The sequence below is a fragment of the Montipora capricornis genome, chromosome 13 (genome assembly GCF_036669925.1).
Source record: "Montipora capricornis isolate CH-2021 chromosome 13, ASM3666992v2, whole genome shotgun sequence".
In the NCBI taxonomy this organism is placed as follows: Eukaryota; Metazoa; Cnidaria; class Anthozoa; order Scleractinia; family Acroporidae; genus Montipora; species Montipora capricornis.
In genome coordinates this window covers 30,718,140-30,735,788 of record NC_090895.1, presented here as the reverse complement: position 1 = coordinate 30,735,788, position 17,649 = coordinate 30,718,140, and the positions used below count along the sequence as shown (strand labels likewise).

The 17,649-nt window shown below is 37.5% G+C and overlaps 2 protein-coding genes and 1 long non-coding RNA gene across 3 annotated transcripts in view; 2 read left to right on the top strand and 1 right to left on the bottom strand.

Moving 5' to 3' along the window:
- LOC138028727 (importin-5-like) overlaps window positions 1–1,902 on the top strand; it is a 31,745-nt gene extending 29,843 nt beyond the window's left edge. The window contains exons 25-27 of the mRNA XM_068876330.1: window positions 230–458; window positions 544–685; window positions 937–1,902. Of these exons, the coding sequence (XP_068732431.1) occupies window positions 230–458; window positions 544–685; window positions 937–1,026 (461 nt within the window). The 3' untranslated portion in view covers window positions 1,027–1,902. The remainder of the gene's footprint in view (window positions 1–229; window positions 459–543; window positions 686–936) is intronic.
- Window positions 228–15,152, bottom strand: LOC138028734 (uncharacterized). Its single transcript, XR_011127715.1, has 2 exons — window positions 14,975–15,152; window positions 228–2,087 (listed from the first exon to the last, which is right to left on the bottom strand). It is a non-coding gene; the product is annotated as an uncharacterized lncRNA (long non-coding RNA).
- LOC138028726 (cell adhesion molecule DSCAML1-like) overlaps window positions 10,480–17,649 on the top strand; it is a 59,181-nt gene continuing 52,011 nt past the window's right edge. The window contains 1 exon segment of the mRNA XM_068876329.1: window positions 10,480–10,857. Coding sequence (XP_068732430.1) covers window positions 10,785–10,857 — 73 coding nt within the window. The 5' untranslated portion in view covers window positions 10,480–10,784.

Below are 17,649 nucleotides of genomic sequence, written 5' to 3'. Positions count from 1 at the left end.
GTTTTTGAGGAGGAGGGAAAACCGGAGTACCCGAAGAAAAAGCTCTCGTTACAGAGAAGAGAACCAAAAAACTAAACCCACATGTGACGCCGAGCCGAGAAATCGAACCCCTATCCCTACACCGCCAAAAAATCCCTTAAACCTGCACCCCTTAAAAATCGAACTTTACAGCCCATGAGCAAGTAATTTACAATAAATTAATGTAAACTTGATTTTCTTTCATTTCTAGATGTAGTACCATTATTATTTCAAGTCATCAACGCCCAATATTCCAGGAGTCGTGAAAATGTGAATGCCACAGAAAATGCGATTTCTGCTGTGGCAAAAATCTGTAAATACAACCGCGGAAACATCGCATTAAATGAAGTTATTCCAGCATTAATTGGTTCGCTACCGATAACAGAAGATAAAGAAGAAGCACCGCACGTTTATGGTTACCTGTGTGATTTGATTGAAGGGTATGTAAGTTGAAAAAAAAAACTGTTGCAGACCTTTTATTTTTGTAGCGAGAAAGTTGATTTGATACCTTAATTTTCCAAACAGGAATAACCCACTTGTGTTGGGTACAAACTACAGCAATCTACCAAGAATACTTCAAATTTTTGGAGACGTTTTTGTGCACGATGTACTCAGTGACGACGAAACAGCGAGAAAAAGAGTTCTTTCCATTATACGACTGATCCAGGTGAGAGCGTCGACGCGATGCCACAAGAACTGAATTACCACGTTTTTGAAAATGATTCATTCGGAAGCGCAAATACTTGATTGGGTTTCAGATTACAGAGTACTTCAGTTCTTTTTAAGAATAAAAGTTATTGTTTTCTCAAATCCTCGTATTCCTCCATGTAGTTCTTTGCCATTTTAATTGTTTTGCAGGACGTTGATTCCGTGTTGTTGCTGTTGATTTGTAACTAGTGTTTTTGTTCTTTATCTCAGACTGCCGCGGATATGTGGACAGTTTGTGTTGGACAATTGACAGAAGTTCACCAGGAAGCCTTGAAGCAGGCATTAGAAGAAGAGAGCTGATTGGCCTCTTTCACGAAGAGTCAAACGAGCGCCAAAACTGCCATTAAACCGCGCCCAAGCTACGGGGATTTGTTCAGTTTTTAGGCATGAAATGCTTCACATCTTATGTTTACTTTCCCTTGCTTCAGCACCGAAAAAGTGATTTTCTGTGATTGGAAGCAAAAGGGAAAATACGAAACGTTTGATTTTGGAACTTCACTGAAATGACGAGTTGCACGAACCCGGATTGATGGAAAGTCAAGATGAATCAAAGTGCGAAGAAAGGAAGAAGCAAAAATTGAATGTTGAGAAAAAACAAACTGACGAGAATTGGATTGAAAGAACGTGGAGAGGACATTATCAATTTACGGATTCAAACTATAGGCGATTTTACGTCCGTGTAATCTCGCAATTTATTAGCACATAGAACAGATTATAGGTTGAGATCCTGCCGTACGTAAATGGCAAAATTACTGTAAAATAGGCCAAGAAGAAGTTGACAGGAGTAATTTTAATATTCACAGTTGAGGAAAGGGTTCTAAGCCTTTACAAGTAGTACAATCTTAGAAATTACATTACAGTCTAAGTTGACAAGAGCAATGTAAAAGTCTCTTCTTTTAGCTGTCCTATCCGTGGGGTCGTAATGCAAAGACCTTTGACAATTCACTCTGCTGTCTCGATCCTCTGCTGGGGCTAATAAAAAAAAATTGAGACTTAGATACGCTTTAAAAGATACGTGCCGACAACGGTAGTTAAAGCAAAAAAGCGAATAGGGCTTAAGGTCTCTATTTTCCCCTTTCCGAAGAGGGAGTGGCCCCGAGGAAAGTAAAAAACGAGCTCCGTGAACAAGATTGGCTGAAATATTTGGGCTATAAATAAAAGGAAGATTCCTTGTCATCTTGTTCCCATACAGTGTACCTCTGTGGCTTTTATTTTTAATGAAAAACAATAAGGTCCAGAACTTCTGTGACCTGCATCTGGCCCAGCAACACCATTCGCCAGCGCCATTTGTAGGCGTGGTTACGCCCACACAAAATGGATCCTGCGCTTAGCCTGACGATCTTGGATGAACAGTCATGCTCCTAGGGGGGAGGAGTAAGGGAATACGCACTATCAACATACATGAGGAAATTATTAAGATAATTCCCTCTGTGACAGACGTTTCTTGCCCTCGTATAATCATTAACAATTCACCATAGTGGAAGTGAACAGTGATGGATATTTTAGGGAAAAAACAAACAAGTTGCTTCGGTAACCAAAGCGAAACGGGAAGCCATTTTGTGAGCAGTGAACAGTAGGGAGGCGGGATGGTCGATTGGTTAGGGCGTTGGGTTTGCGTGCGGTTTTCCCGTGTTCAAATCTCGTTCTGACCTCTGGTTTGGATTTGTTACCGGTTGTCCCGGATTCAACTCTGCCAGGCTTTGTAAATAGCCGACTGATTGCCTCCTGCCAGTTGGGGTTCTTACTCCCGTTTCTGTTAAGTTTGAATTGTTTCTTCCAGATTATCAAAAGTGGGGTGTCTGTGAACTAAAAGTAGCTTGATAGCTAAGTGCACTTCCACTACAAACAAAGCATTTACATTTATTTTTACATGTTTACTTGGTCTGGATAAAAAAACAGACACGTTTCGATCGATCATCTTCAGTTGCAAGTGTTCTTTTATTACACTGTTTGCGCGCACACTATTCGATTGTTTGCATTTAGTATTGTAACGTTCACCGGTAATTTAAAATTCTAACTGCAACGTATAAACGTAAGTTCAACTTTCAACATTGACACAAATTCAAATTCGCACTGTAACGAACACTTGCAACTGAAGATGATCGATCAAAACATGTCTTGTAAACTCAAAGTTGTCCATTTTTTGTAAATAGTACTTGCTTTTCAGCTCCGAGCGAGCCAATCAGAATGCGCGGAAAGCACTTTTTACAAACCACTTTTTACTTGTTTATAACTCACTTATTAATTTTCGCAGTTTTATTGGCTCCTTCACGTTACGTGATGTGAATTACAGGACGCATACTAGCCGCCCGAAGGAGTTTATTAAGTATTAAAGGTCAAGATTGTGTTTCATAGTGGTAGGCGCTGGACTACTGTGCATTCGCTGAAAACGATCAATTTGTATTTTTACAATGACTGCAAAAATTCTCGCGCGCTCATTGGCTAATTTTTATTGTCAATAAGCGAACAGACACATAAATTTATAATTTATGCGATAATGACGCGATATTGCTCGCGTCAGATTGAAGTTTCTCGCATTTTTGTCTCGCTTTCTTCTCGTCTTTTGATTTAATTTTGAGCCCTCTGCCTTTTTGTTATTGTAAAAAACAAATTTCATGTCAGTTTTTCATGCGTCTGTCCTGTTACTGACAATGAATTTCATCAACATTGTCAAAGGAGTCTGCAGATCCACTCTGCTATCGCCTCGTGGATCCACAGCTACTTTGACAATGTTATGACGAAATTCATGATCAATAACAGGACAGACGCATGAAAAACTGACATCAATTTGTTAAATGCAATCGCATGATTTCAAGTGCATTTTGAAATAAATAACTTTTTCAAAGACGCACAAAATTGTACGACCTCGGAGGGCCAGTGCAGTTTGTGGTCTTTGAAAAAATTTACAAGTGCTTATTTATTCCAAATTGCACTAGAAAAATTGGGGAAAAATCATGTGATTACTTATTAATAATATACATGAAAAAATTTGAGATGGTTAAGCAGAAACAACGCACGCGTATCACGCGAAAATTGCGCCATCCAGGGCTCGCGTTTGATTTCAAAACAAAAGATTTGACTGGTTCTTACCAAACTTTGTTGTTTATTAGCCAATCAAAAGCAATAATTCTGTGAGTGAATGGGACTGAATTAAGGACGGCCCCGTTTATATGGAAAAAAGTTGTCCCGGGTTGAAGGGTCACTGACCTACCCGAGCTACCTTGGGCGAGCTAATTTTTCTTACATTTCCTTATAAAAAAAAACGCAGCGAATCGTTTATATGAGAAAACAAAAGTTGGCTCGGCTAGAAGGGTGACCCGCCTAGACGAGTCACCCTTTTCGACGGTAGGGTCACCCTCCTAGCCGGGCCAACTTTTGTTTTCTCATATAAACGATTCGCTGCGTTTTTTTTTATAAGTCCGTGTTTTATCTTTAAAATGAACATTGTGGCTTAAATTGCTATCAAAGAAGTTAAATCTGAGTCAACAGTGACCGTGTGAGTGATTTAAAAAATAGAAATCCAGCGGAAAGAGGGATATTGAAGTTATGAATTATTAAGAAGGGCCAATGAATAATTTAGTAGGGTTAACTTTGACGCGGTCAACCGGGACAACTTTACTCATGTAAACGGTCGGGAGAAGTTGGCCTGGCAAGGTGGGTGACCCTTCTACCCAGGACAACTTTCTTCATATAAACGGGGTCTAATTCAAAGATATTTTTTGCGCCGTTTACACTGAACCACAAGTTATGGATAAGTCCTCCCTACCTTATTTCAGCTTTAAAAACAAAAACAAAAAATGATGCGTACAGTTACTGATATTTGTAGAGCATGATATAGCGAAGATATCTGTTAACAAACATTGCTTTTGTTATTCAATGTGGCAACCAAAGAAACAAAAGATCCCTTGTTTCGACAGCCAATGAGGGTCTGGTTGGCACATTAATGACAATGGGTGACGTCAACGATTTCTGCCCTAGTCGGTGGCTAGTGACTGTGGTGGATATTTAACAACTATTCACCTTAGTGAAAGATCCTGTGGCAATTAAAACAGCTTTTAATGCTTTAGTTCGTCCTATTTTGGAATATGCCTGCCCAGTGTGGAACCCTTATTTGGTTAAACACATACACAGTATTGAATCCACCCAGCGTCGTGCTACCCGATTGATATGTGGATCTGATAAACCTTACTCTGAAAGGCTCACTGAACTGAACTGGTCATCATTGGAGCTTAGAAGGAAATACCTCTGTTTGCTTCAGCTTTACAAGATAATTCATGGCTATTCTGATATTGACTATACCGCATATGTGGACCTGACTGGCCCAACAAGAACTAGAAGTAACCATGACTTTGAAATTAGACCTAAAGCAGCAAGGACAAACTATTTTAAATTTTCATTTTTTAACCGTTACGTTAATGACTCGAACTCTTTACCTAACTCAGTTATGTCTGCTTCTAGCTTAAGCTCTTTTAAAACTTTACTACTTAATTATCTTTGTAAATAGATAGGTCTTTTAGATTTCGTACACATTGTGAAATTATATATTAGATATACTATTCTTAATTGTTTTAACTTTTATTTCTGGAGAGCAGTTTTTAGATGGGAATTCAGTTTCCCCCTATTGCTTTCCTTTACCTATTGTACTTTTGTATATATATTTTCTTTTGTACATTGGTAAGAAGCTTTATTGAACTTAAACTTAAACTTAAACTAGTGTCGCTCGCTAGTGGTGGACCTCATTCGGGGGAGGGGTAAACGAAGAAGAGTTGTCTTTTTGGGCCAGAAAAGTGGATGGTGCGCCTAATTAAATTTTAACTCTTCCGAAGCCACTTCAATAATGTTCCAAATATCGGTTGCACTACCAGACACAATTATAGTCTGCTGCCTCAACGACTGACGGAATTACCCTTTTCTTGATATATACATTTTTTCATTTGCAGGTATAAGTTTCAAGTTGCCCAATAGATTGCAAGTCATAACATGCATTTAAGGAAGAGGTAAAAATACAGGTTATCTGGTGATGACCCGGTTTCCATAAGATCAATTTGATAGATATATTATTGCTTTTGGAGTTGTTTATATATCAAAGTACTTTTTCCATAGACACTAATTGCATCTCTTCATAACATTTGAATACGATCTCGCTTACAAAGCGAACTAGTGTCGAGTTGCCGAGGCATTCCAAAAAATTCCTGTTAAAAAGTATAATCACCTGATAACCGACCTGTGTCATGTGCCCAAGGAAGGTGCATGGTTTCTAACTTTCCTATGTCTAAGATTGAGTTCGTTATTTTTGAACAGCCATGTGAAGATTGCTTCACTTCAATTCAATTTTATTTTGCCACACTACACAAAAGTTTACAGCGATAGAAGGATGATCAAAGTACAAAAAGTGGCGGGGAAGCCTTGATGGAAACCGCGTGGCTTACAGGGTAAAGCTTCCCCGGTTACAGTTCAATCATAAAATATTAAACGCTTAATGACTGGTCCCGAGGAAAACAGTTAATTTTGTTTCCCGAGAATCTCAAAGTTTCCCCGAGGCGCAGCCGAGGGAAACATTGAGATTCGAAGGAAACAAAACTAGCTGTTTCCCAAGGGACCAGTCACTAAGTGATTTGTTATATAGCACAAAAAGAAAAACGAGCAATGGCAACAGCAACGGCGGTCGTCGGTCAACGTTCGCGGGTAACAGTGTACTGTTACCCTCTGACGTCATAGATTTTGCACTGTTGCCCGCTCAGAAACATTTGGCGGGAAACAGTTTTATTGTTAGATGTCATGTGACCTCGAAGTAACCAATGAGAGCACGCGCTGTTGAGGGAAAAAGCTCAGCTATATAACAATACATATTATTATATGGCTACAATAGTACGCGCGCATTGATTGGCTGCTGAGCGGGCAAGATTTTCTTGTAATGACCGGGCATTATGAAAATGTTTCTCGGCTACGAGCACGTGAGCGAAAACAACAAAATGATATGGAACAAGTAGAACTATATTTTCAATAACTGGAAAAAAAACTAGCATACAGATACTTCTTTAGTATGAGTGACGAAGAGAGCCACAGCGAGAGCGAGTTTTATTATCCAAGGGACGAAGAACAGGCCAAAACTGAGCCCAAAAACAAAGGCCATATAGTAAATAACTTATTAACCTCGTCCATTCGGTCATTACAGGGAAATCTCAGACCTCGACCTTGATGTATGGATCTCACTATCGCTCTATCAATACATCAAGGCCTCGGTCTGAGATTTCCCTGTAAATGACCTCACTCTCGGTTAATAAGTGGTATTTATTACTCACAATGTAATGCCATTATCAAATGATTTTTAAAAAATTCCAAAAAGAGCGAACGAAAGTATGATGTATGACTGACAAATGTGTTAATATAGACTAAAAGTACAGCAGATATTGAAAACGATGCAATTATCATTCACTCAACTAATAGTTGTTAATTATGTATTTTTTCGCTTACAAATTTAAAAAAACAGGTAGTGAAATATGATAATGGAAATATAGATAAATTCACTAAAGTAATAGTTGCTAATAATGTATTTTTTCAAATTTAATTTAAAAGAATAAAAGGAAATTTAGGTGCAAACATCCTTGTCTAATGAATTTAAATACTTTTAGGGCCCTTATAACTTACGGAGAATTTCCTAGTGTTAGTTCTACGTAAGGGCAATCTAAAAGCATCAGCATTTCTTGTATTGTGTTATGGATCTCGTTATTGAAATCATTGAATATCAAATAAGCCGAAATATCATGAAATTTGAACATGCAATGATCTTTATATATGGGGTCTGAAGGAGCATCAATAACTGATTTATTTATAATTCTTATCACCCGCTTTTGTCGAGTCACAATACGATGGAGATTTGTTTTGTAAATGGAAGCCCATACAATGTTGCAGTAAAAGAGATGAGGATAGATTATGGAATAGTACAAACTTTTCAGGGCAAAGTGAGAAAGAATAAAACTAGATTTATACCTTGTCGAGAAGCATGAAACTGAGTAGCATTGGATGGTTTTGAAAAAGTAATCAACTCCTTAAACTAAAGCAATAATGTGTAGCTCTATTTCGGGAGTGCTTAAAAGTAGAAATAAGAGAAATCTATTGACTACAAAGACTACAACAGCTACTACTTTTCTTTGTAAAGTCAGATAAGTTAGGCGAGTCTCTTTGCCTTTTGGTGAGTTTTGACCATAAAAAGGGTACGAAATATCCGTGATTGAATGTCTCAGGGCTATATCGTGAGTTAATGAAAAATTGTACAAAATGACTATTCTGAAGCGAGTGTGTAGAGCCTTTACAGCAGAACACAATCAGGTAAGAGAGAGAAAGAGAGAGAGAGGGCATAAATTTGTACAAACTGAAAGTACTGTAACATCTTGTATTTCCTGCTCTGTTCCACCCATCCATTTGTTTTCAATAGCGTCCTTGATGACAGCGGGATGCTAAGTAAAGTCCATGGAATGATCTACTCCAGAGTATACTTTTACTCACTGAATTTCTTGTCAGAGGAATATTTTAATTGGCTTCGACTGCATATATCGAGGCATCCGTAACAAACTGAGTGTATGAGCTACCTGTTTTTGTTTTTCAGATAAAGTTGCAACTTAGCCCGTGATATACAGAACCTTTTGACGCGCACTGATGAAATGTGCCAAGAAAAAAGTAAGTTATTCATTTATCCATTTCTTTACTGGTGTAGTAGCTTCCTATTTTGCCTTTATTGATTACACAGGAGTGAACTTTTTCCCTTTCCATTATCTTATCTTCGGTTCTCGTCAAACTTTTAAATAACCAGATTTAGATCAGTTTTAAACTCAGTTGATAATCTCTGCCATTTTCCTTTAACCTCACCAATTGACAAATTTTATCAGGAAATTAAATCTAGTTACTAATAGCAAGTGTTTGTTGCTCCTACTTTTCTTCCATCTTACTTTTTCTTACTCGTGCTATGCCTGGCTCTTGATTGTCGTGCTTAGCCATTGACGACACCCCGTCTGTGGTCGGAAACGAAAATATTGACTGATAGGCCTTTAACATCACTGCAACATCACTAATGTGGGCTAGTATTCCCAGGCATCGAAAACAGACTGTTCTTCTGGGTTAGCGATAGCCAATGATGTAGGAAAATTGGTATTGAGCGAAACAAGGAGGGTGTCTTGAGAAAATTGTTGGGAGCCAGAGTTTATCAGTTTGCCACTGATATTTATAGGCGGGGGAATCTTTAAGAGCAATGCCTTATGCTAAGAAAATGTGAGGTCCTGTGAGGTCGTTGTTTCGTCGATTACCAATTAGGTAGGCAAATTCGTATTTAGTGAAACAAGGCCGCTGTCGTGAACTGTCTCCTTAATACATCGATACCTGCTTTATTTGCAGGACATAATTCTGACTGAATAAGGCCTTTGTTTCGTTTCGCTGTATTCCTTAAGCCCAACTAGCATCATTCTATTCGAAAGTTCTGTAATCCATATTACTTTAGACGAAAGATGTTTGCTTTTTTTATTTACCTTTGTTTGTTTGGTTTTTCTTAATAGCTCAACAAATTAGCCATTTTTACAGCTGGTCTGTGACATCATCTGTGTGGTATTGCATGTTTCTTTGAAAAGAAGCGTATTAACAACTGAAAACACCTGCGTGCATAATTATAACAATTATATAGCAAACATTTTACCGTTAAATGCCAAGGCCAAACTTACAACACCGAAGAATAACTTGGAGCAGTCTTTTTTTTGTTATGATCAGTTTAACCCTTTGATAAAGAGTAGAACTTTATATATTATTGAATGGTACGGCCTTACGAAACTGATGTGAATTTTGAGTGAAGAACATATTGCTATGTCTGCTTGGTTTTGATGTATGCAAATAATAATGTCCTGATGACTTCAACCAGGAAGAATTTGGCTCTACTGAAAGCTTAATTTTCTCGCAAGAAATACGACACAATCGTCTTCATCATTTTCATATTCGTGCAATATTTTTTCTTATCAGGCTTTTAAAGTGAAGCCGGGATACGGATTTCTTTTTGGCCTTCTGTTTTTCGTGCAAAAAATAAACTTCAGATTGTAGCGTAAAATATTGAGAACCGGTAAACAAAGTTCATTCCGAATCCAATTATAGAAGATAATTTTGCGGTTTATCATTTTTATAAACACACCAAAGAGAAGAGATTTTCTTTTTCTACAAGTAACGTCTTCGAAACTCAATAATCAGAGCTGCTTGACGAAGTAGATCTTTTTTTGAAAGTTCTCTCTCCACTGAACAAAGTAGCTCGCTCTTGTTGATGATTGTAATTTGACCGACGCCTTTTTTTGGTCATAACTGCGGTATTTTAAATTTAGCGCTGATATTATCGTGTAGTACCTGTTGTGAAAATTACCATACAGTTTACGATATGATATGATTGCTTAAAAGTTCATTAATTTTTTTTCAGTGTTGATTAGGTCTATACCGTGAAAACATAAACCGCTCATTGATAGCAAAATTCCAGCTAAGTAAAATCACCATGCCAATATCACATTACACAACTGGTTGTTTTTAACTCGTATTTTGGGGTATTTTCCCTTGACGTAAAATTTAAAGGTGTTTTATTTCAAGTAAAATCTTAAAGCCGATTGGCTGAGAGATATAATCACTTTCCGTGCAGCCAATCAGACGCACGCAATCTGTTATTAGTGGTTTCCGTCATTTTTGTTGTGAATCCATCAATGGCTGGCTTCAATAGCTGACAAACGACTGTCAGGATCTCTGCCGAGTCATTAATGCTGTGTGGTTATTTGGCGGGCAAACCACGTGCTGCAGGCCTAGATCACCTGTATAAACGCGGCGATGCCTGATCGATATCTTGAAATTCCAATTTATGATGTGGCCGCGACATGGAAGGTTGAAAGAAGGATATTTTGAACTCACGCCGTTCGAAATCAGTCTCTTGGCTACGAAATTCAGCGGGACAACGTAGAAAACGTGAAATGGACTGTTCCGAAAAAAGTAGATATTTCGCAGTTTCCTTACCAGTCCATCTTTAACGGACCTGACAATAATAACGAAATATGTTGGTTGGAACATTGTTTATCATTGTGCTTTTGGGGAGCATTATGCAGAGAAACATCACCGTGCAAACAGGTATTAATCTGAATTTATTTCTTACACTGAGACATTTTCTGTTGAATTTTGTTTTCAAGAAATCGTGTCGAATGTGTTGTTGTCGTCCAGTAGGTGCTTCGCCTTATGCCAATGCTTTGGTTGCTGCTTCAGATGTTTTAAATTATTATTCCGTCAACTCCTAGCCGTATCTGACCTACAAAGGCTGTTCATGTTATTCGTAATAATATATATGTCAATGCTGAAAATACGTGCTATCGGTAGCTTGGAATTATTCCTCTGACGGGCTAACAGACTTATGTCATACGGTTTTTACAACTCCTCATTGTAGTAGTAGGTTGACTCTTTCGATCTTCAGTTCAACTTAAAACAAAGATCAAGCTTAGTCATTATGGATCCTTCCTTTGGAAATTTAAATGAAAAAATCCCTTGAAGACAAGTGCTCTTTCGAAAGTGAAACTAAAACATCACAGCTATTTTTGAATGAAAACAACATAATATTAATAAATTTTCATATAACTGTCAGGTATGCGATTGTTCTTATTCTCACGCATGAAGGAAAAAACAAAACGCTTAAATGTTTTCAACTTCTCAGTAACACTTTCTTGTTATAATGCTGTTTTGTAAAATATCTCTCCCAACCATTTCGGCTGATACCTACTCGAGTGTGTAGTATATTTGTTGTAATATTCTCGCCAAATGGTCTTTCAGGACTTCTGCCCGGATTAAGATTTAAAAGAATGCAACGAAGACACAGAATAGCCTTATTAAAAACGTCAAACACCCAAGGTCGCAATGGGACAAAATGTGATTTGATTATTGGAAAATAGAAGGTTTTTTTCAGTAAGAACTTAGAAATCGTAAACAGGGCCAGTGTGTCAAGCCATTAAAACAGAATTTATACATATATTTAAAGGTATGACGCTTTCAAAAAACACGAGAATAATTCTCTCGAAATTCGGTTGTCATGGTGTCAGTCTTAAAGCAAATCTTCACTTTAAAAATTATTTGACAAAATATTTTAACATTTGTGGATATAAAGATGAAATATCTGAAAGCTCTGGAAGGGTCTCCACTGTAACTCGTCATTTTCTCCGCTTTCGACATGTGAAGGGTGGCAGCAATTTAAAGCGGTCGTCGTGGTCAAAGAACCAACAATTTCGTACCGATCCATTGTGGCTAAACGTGTCGAACAAAGTACAGCATTCATCCTTGAATAATTTTAGGGTATAAACTGTTCTTAAGTTTCAATTGCAATTTTAATCCAAATTGTTCAGTTTTTCGAAACATCAAAGTATAGGATTTTTTATCAGCGATCAAAATCACCGATGTATTTTATCTGCTCACCCTCGCGTAGACTGAAATAATAAAATTATAAAGGATACCCTCCATTAAAAAACAGCAGGAGTGTTGGCCAACTGCAAAGCTGTTTCTTTTTTGTAAAATGTAAAAAAAAAATGCGTCAACCAAAAATCAAATTAAATTAAATTCTGAGTTCCTTGTATTAAACGATATCCTTTGCTTCCGTACTTTCCTCTTAAGAGTGACAAACAGTGACGGCCTTTTTTGCTGGAATAAATGCATGAATATTTTTATATTTATTTTGGTTCAAAATTCAGTCTAAATATGTCGGAATTATCAGAAGGCCTTCACTCAAAATGATGGTGGATAGGGTTGTCATATTTTTAAAACATTTTCCAAGGGAAAGGTTAATTGAAAGCAAGTTTTAAAAAATTGCCAGAGAATAGTTCAAGTTATTTGTTGCATGGATCGTCAGAGTTAATTTCTCAAACCAAGATAACACTGCATGCAATATGCGCGAAAATTGTTTTCGGCAAACTTAAGTTTACCATGCGTGTATGCTCTTTAATCTCTTTTACCGTTTAAAGTTAACTTCTTCCTTGTAAGAAGTTTATCCAGGTTTAAGTATTAACGTCGACTTCGCGTGCGATAGAAGTAAAACGAGGGGTGTGGAAAGAATATTCACATGTTCGCTTAGTTTCCTACGGAATAACGAATCTGTTCGAGTCCTGCGTCTTAAGATAAAGATAAGGCCTTGAAAACAAAAAAAAAACCAACCAGAAATGAACCAAGTTAGTCGAAGTGATTCATAAACTGTCGAAGTAAAGTGTAGGAAATAAGCCAGAATAGAGCTAAATTTTAAAAGCGATCCAATATTTTTGACGTAAGCTCGGGAGTCGCACTAAGCAATTGTTCGTTTGCTTGAACTCTCAAGACATGCTCAAATGGTTCGTCTAGAAATTATTGTTATTATCCTCGTGGAGTTAAAGTGTTTTGAAAATAGGTAATATAGCTTATTCCTGGACACAGGCTTTGAAAAATGCGAGCAAATAAGCTTTGCATAGTACAGCGTTCGTCAGTGCTAAAAAAAGGAATTTTTTTCACTCAGCCCGCGTAGCATGAACGTATTTTTGTTCATCGACCTTTTGGTCCCTCATTCAAAGTGAGACAAAGTGCTCAAATGCGTTTATGAATTGGAACGACCATATGTGAATAGGATGGACTTAGTTTGCACTCTTTGAAATAGCCGGCATAATGTGACTGAAAATTTACTGGGAAATCATGTGTTGTCACTGTAGTTTAGTTTCCAAACTTAACAGCGCGTGGGTGATGATTAGTTTTAAAAGCAACGAACGCAAATATAAACTCAACGATAAAGAAAAGCTGTTGGGTTTTTGCACAGAAATTAAGGGAAAATGTGCCATAGCTGCTGAAAATACCATGCAGTGTCTGTGTAAGGCATTAAAGCGAGTGGAAGTACGTTTACTCAAACTTGGCAAGATTAATACTTCAAACAAAATAGGAATCGCTTTAAGAGGATTAATATTCCATTTTATTAAGGCCTCGTCAATAATTTGGATTTGAGGTGTAAAAGGTTTTTCCCGCGCGACAATGTCCTTTTATGTTCTCAGCGATTTGAAGACAAGGAAGTACATTGCTATTAAGTCAGTCATCTTGTACAACTTGGCTGCTGCGGTAACATTTTTCTGAAATAATTTGTACTAAATTATGGCCTCGCACAAAATTTTCTCAAGTCATAGTTGACCGCAAAACCCAAGGAAGCAAAACCACACTGGTTTGATTCCATTCTTCAAAAGCAGATGTAAACTTCGTGCCGTCAATTTCACTTTTCTTGTCATGATAAATAAAAGACTTATTTAATTTCTAAACACCTCTGAAAGATCAAAACTGGCTTCCCATAGCGAGCACGCATTCAAGAATTAAGGATTGTAAAACTCGGGTTTTTTTTAAATTTATCATGTTGTAAACTGTCTTGCCTTAACTTGTCTTTAGAGGGAAAGTGAATATCATAGGGAATAGCCGATGCCCAATAGAAGCCCAAAAATGCCCTTTGATCATGAGATAATGTCCTTGGGTTTTACTTTCCGTCAAAAAGCAGTGTTCGATAGCTTTTATCAGCATCATAATAGCAACAGTCGTGTAGAATATTCTTTGATTCGCACACCGATTGAAAAGGCTCATAGCCAATTTCTGGACCCTCCGAAGTAAACAGTACTGCAGAGGAGTATTTTCGGTGATCCAGTATCCGCGCAAAAGCTAGAACCATCAGTTGCAGTGCGGCATAATAAAAGAGACGAAAGAGCAAGGCATTTGTTTTGAAGTAACTTAAGGTGTGATTCACTTTTTCTGAACTACTTCGAGCATAACAGCCTGACTTGACCTCATCTTTAGTGAGCACATCGCAGTTGTCAGTTTTATGATCCTAGTGATGAACCACCGTAAACTTCACTAAACCGAGCATAGTTAAAAGGGAGTTATGTATATAGTCAAAGCACGGCTTCCCTTCGTCGGTTTAGTGCCACCGAACGTAAACGAATTCAGCTAAAAACTGTACCACCCGGATATGAACACCTCAACAACATGTAGAGTTTGTCTCAGGTGATCGTCAGTCGAAAAAAAGTGAAACCCTTTCCATCTTAAAGTCGAGCTCCAATTTTCCTAAACAATAATCCTATGATTATCGAATCCACTTGGCCCCCTTGGATTAATAAAACTGAACTGGTCATTGATCAGTTAACTCTGTTGCTTCTAACAAAGAAACAGGAACAGTTCACAGAATCGAATGAGACAAACGCGATTGTCTTACTGCACTTACGTTTTGGTCGGTGCCCAAACTAGGAAAATTTGTCATCGGACAAGATCCTCTTAAGTTACGGTAATCAGAGCAGAACTGTCCTCTACTATTCCGAATCAGTCGCATCAGTTTTAAGTAGAAAACTAAATGTAGGACTTAAGAAAATGGTAAAATTAACAAATTGATGTCAGTTTTTCATGCGTCTGTCCTGTTACAGTTGATCACGAGTTTCGTTATAACATTGTCAAAGTAGCTGTGGATCCTCGAGGCGATAGCCGAGTGGATCCGCAGACAACTTTGACAATGTTATGACGCAATTCATTGTCAATAACAGGACAGACGCATGAAAAACTGACATCAATTTGTTTTTTACAATAACAAAAAGGCAGAGTGGTCAAAATTAAGTCAAAACACGAGAAAAACGCTAGACGAAAATGCGAGAAACTTCAATCTGACGCAAGTAATATCACGTCATCCTCGCATAAATTATAAATTTATGTGTCTGTCCGCTTATTGACAATAAAAATTAACCAATAAGCGCGCGACAATTTTGCAGTAATTGTAAAAAACACTTTCGCCAGTGTATCCTGATAAAGCAGGCCTTAAAATCCTTAAAGATTTACTACCCTTTTGCGTATGAAAAAATCCTTAAGGCGCCGGATCAACATGTTTTCTTCCCAACACCAACAGTCTTCACGACTCCATTGCGCGATGGAAAAGCCCGTGTGTGTCGGAATACGGATTACAAGTGCCATTAATCCTTGAATGCAAGAAAAAACCATCATGATCCTTAACTTCAATCCTAGGAAAGGCAAACTGCTTTTGTGGAGAAAATATCTTTCAATAATATTGTAATTAAGCCATTTTTTAATAACTAGTTTAATGTGCATTGCTGCTTGGCATTACATATCCCTTGAACTGCCAAGTTTTCTGATGTAAATGCATTTTATACAGCCCTCAGTAAAATTTAAACGAAAGGTAATTTGAGAGTAAGTTATGCTTCATTTTCAATGACTATAAGGGTCTTTATATTTTTCGAATAATTTATCAGCTCTTTTCGTGCCGTTGACATAATCTCGTACTGTATACAATGCTTGTGTTGTAAAGTTTTACGACTTAAAAGCTTTTTGAGAGAATAAAGAATTATTTTCTTTATTTTCTTACAGTTTTTTTTTCCAAAAAATGGGATTTGCAAGCCGTTACCGAGTTTGCGTGATAAGAACTTTGTAGAAGAAGCACCCTCAAAGTGACGTCTAAGTGAATATGTCCACCTTTACTCACGAAAGCTTCTTCAATGAACAATATTTCCTGTTTTTAGCTATCCTTCAAGAAATTCGGTTGTCTAAATCTCATTTTTTGTCCATCTACCCTGTCTTTCCCCAGAATTCAAAACTGATCAACTGCAATAAAAAATTTGACCCTGGCTTTTCTACAGTTTATGTTTGTTTACTTAAGCTTCTATGATCTCTTGACTTGCTCATCTATCTTTGGTCATATTTTCCGTTTTGATCAAAAAGATTTTTTGTATTATTTTAAACCCTGCATTAACATTTTTTAGTAAGTTTACGTAATAGAGGATGTTATCCTAGTAATGAGCATGTCCCTTTTTTTTGCATTGCAACGAGAGATAACCCGAGTGAATCTTTCGGCGTTGTAGCGCTAAAATTTCCGACATTTTGATACTTCAGTTTAGGGGATTACACTGAGATGTTAGAGCATTCATCAAAAGCTATTGACCGGAACAAACAATTGTGATGCACATTTTCGATTTCAATTGGTGCAGTCATAGGAAAAAATTCTTAAATTCGTAACTATTCATATAAAAGTTACATAGCACTAACTGGTTCTGCTGAGTAGTTTGTCAGCTTTCCAGTTTATATTTTACATATCTTTTATCCCAAAATGCATTTATCGAGTTCAGGGGTTGGCACATTCCCGATCATTTTTGTCCTTTCAAACAGCTGATACGCTGTCACCAGCAGCAAGTTACACAAAGGAGCATGGAGTAAAGCATAAGTAGCCAAATTGACTTTTTATCTTTGAAGTTTCTATTCCAAGGTCAGACTCTTGAAAGTCCTTTGAAAGATGGTTGGCGTTGTTTGCATGTTTGCAAGGGAGTCAATTTGCGTAAACTAATTAGAATCCAACTCACTTACACTTATTCAAATTATGATTAATAATGCATTTTTGTCCTTTCGTCACCTCCTCATCGTTACATCAATCTCATACGTTGACTGGTTGCTAAAACTCCCGGATGGTTGCAGATTCATATTTCACTAAACTAATGATATTTGTCAGGAGTTAGATCCTGAAAAATAGTTAGTCCAGAGTGAACGCACTATCAGGATTCTTGCTTGTTTTGGTGTAACTTCGCTTCAAGAACCACGGCCGAAGTGTTAAAAGTCATGACGGTTTTTTGCTCACCCAGGGTAAGCTTAAACCCTGCTTGAATTGCCTCGATCCTGAAAAGCTTTAACTTAGTTTTTTCTATTCGTTGTTTTTCACACCGATATTCCCTTATCTATGCTTTTTGTGGTAGTGCACTTTATAAGTGCACTACACATTACGTCACCGGGTTGTAAGAGTGAGTGAGTGAGTGAGTGAGTGAGTAAAAGTCCGTGGTGGCAAATAGGCCCGCAGCGCGTCCATGAATCACGAAAATGAAAAGTTGTGTTGGAAGAATTTCAACAGATGAG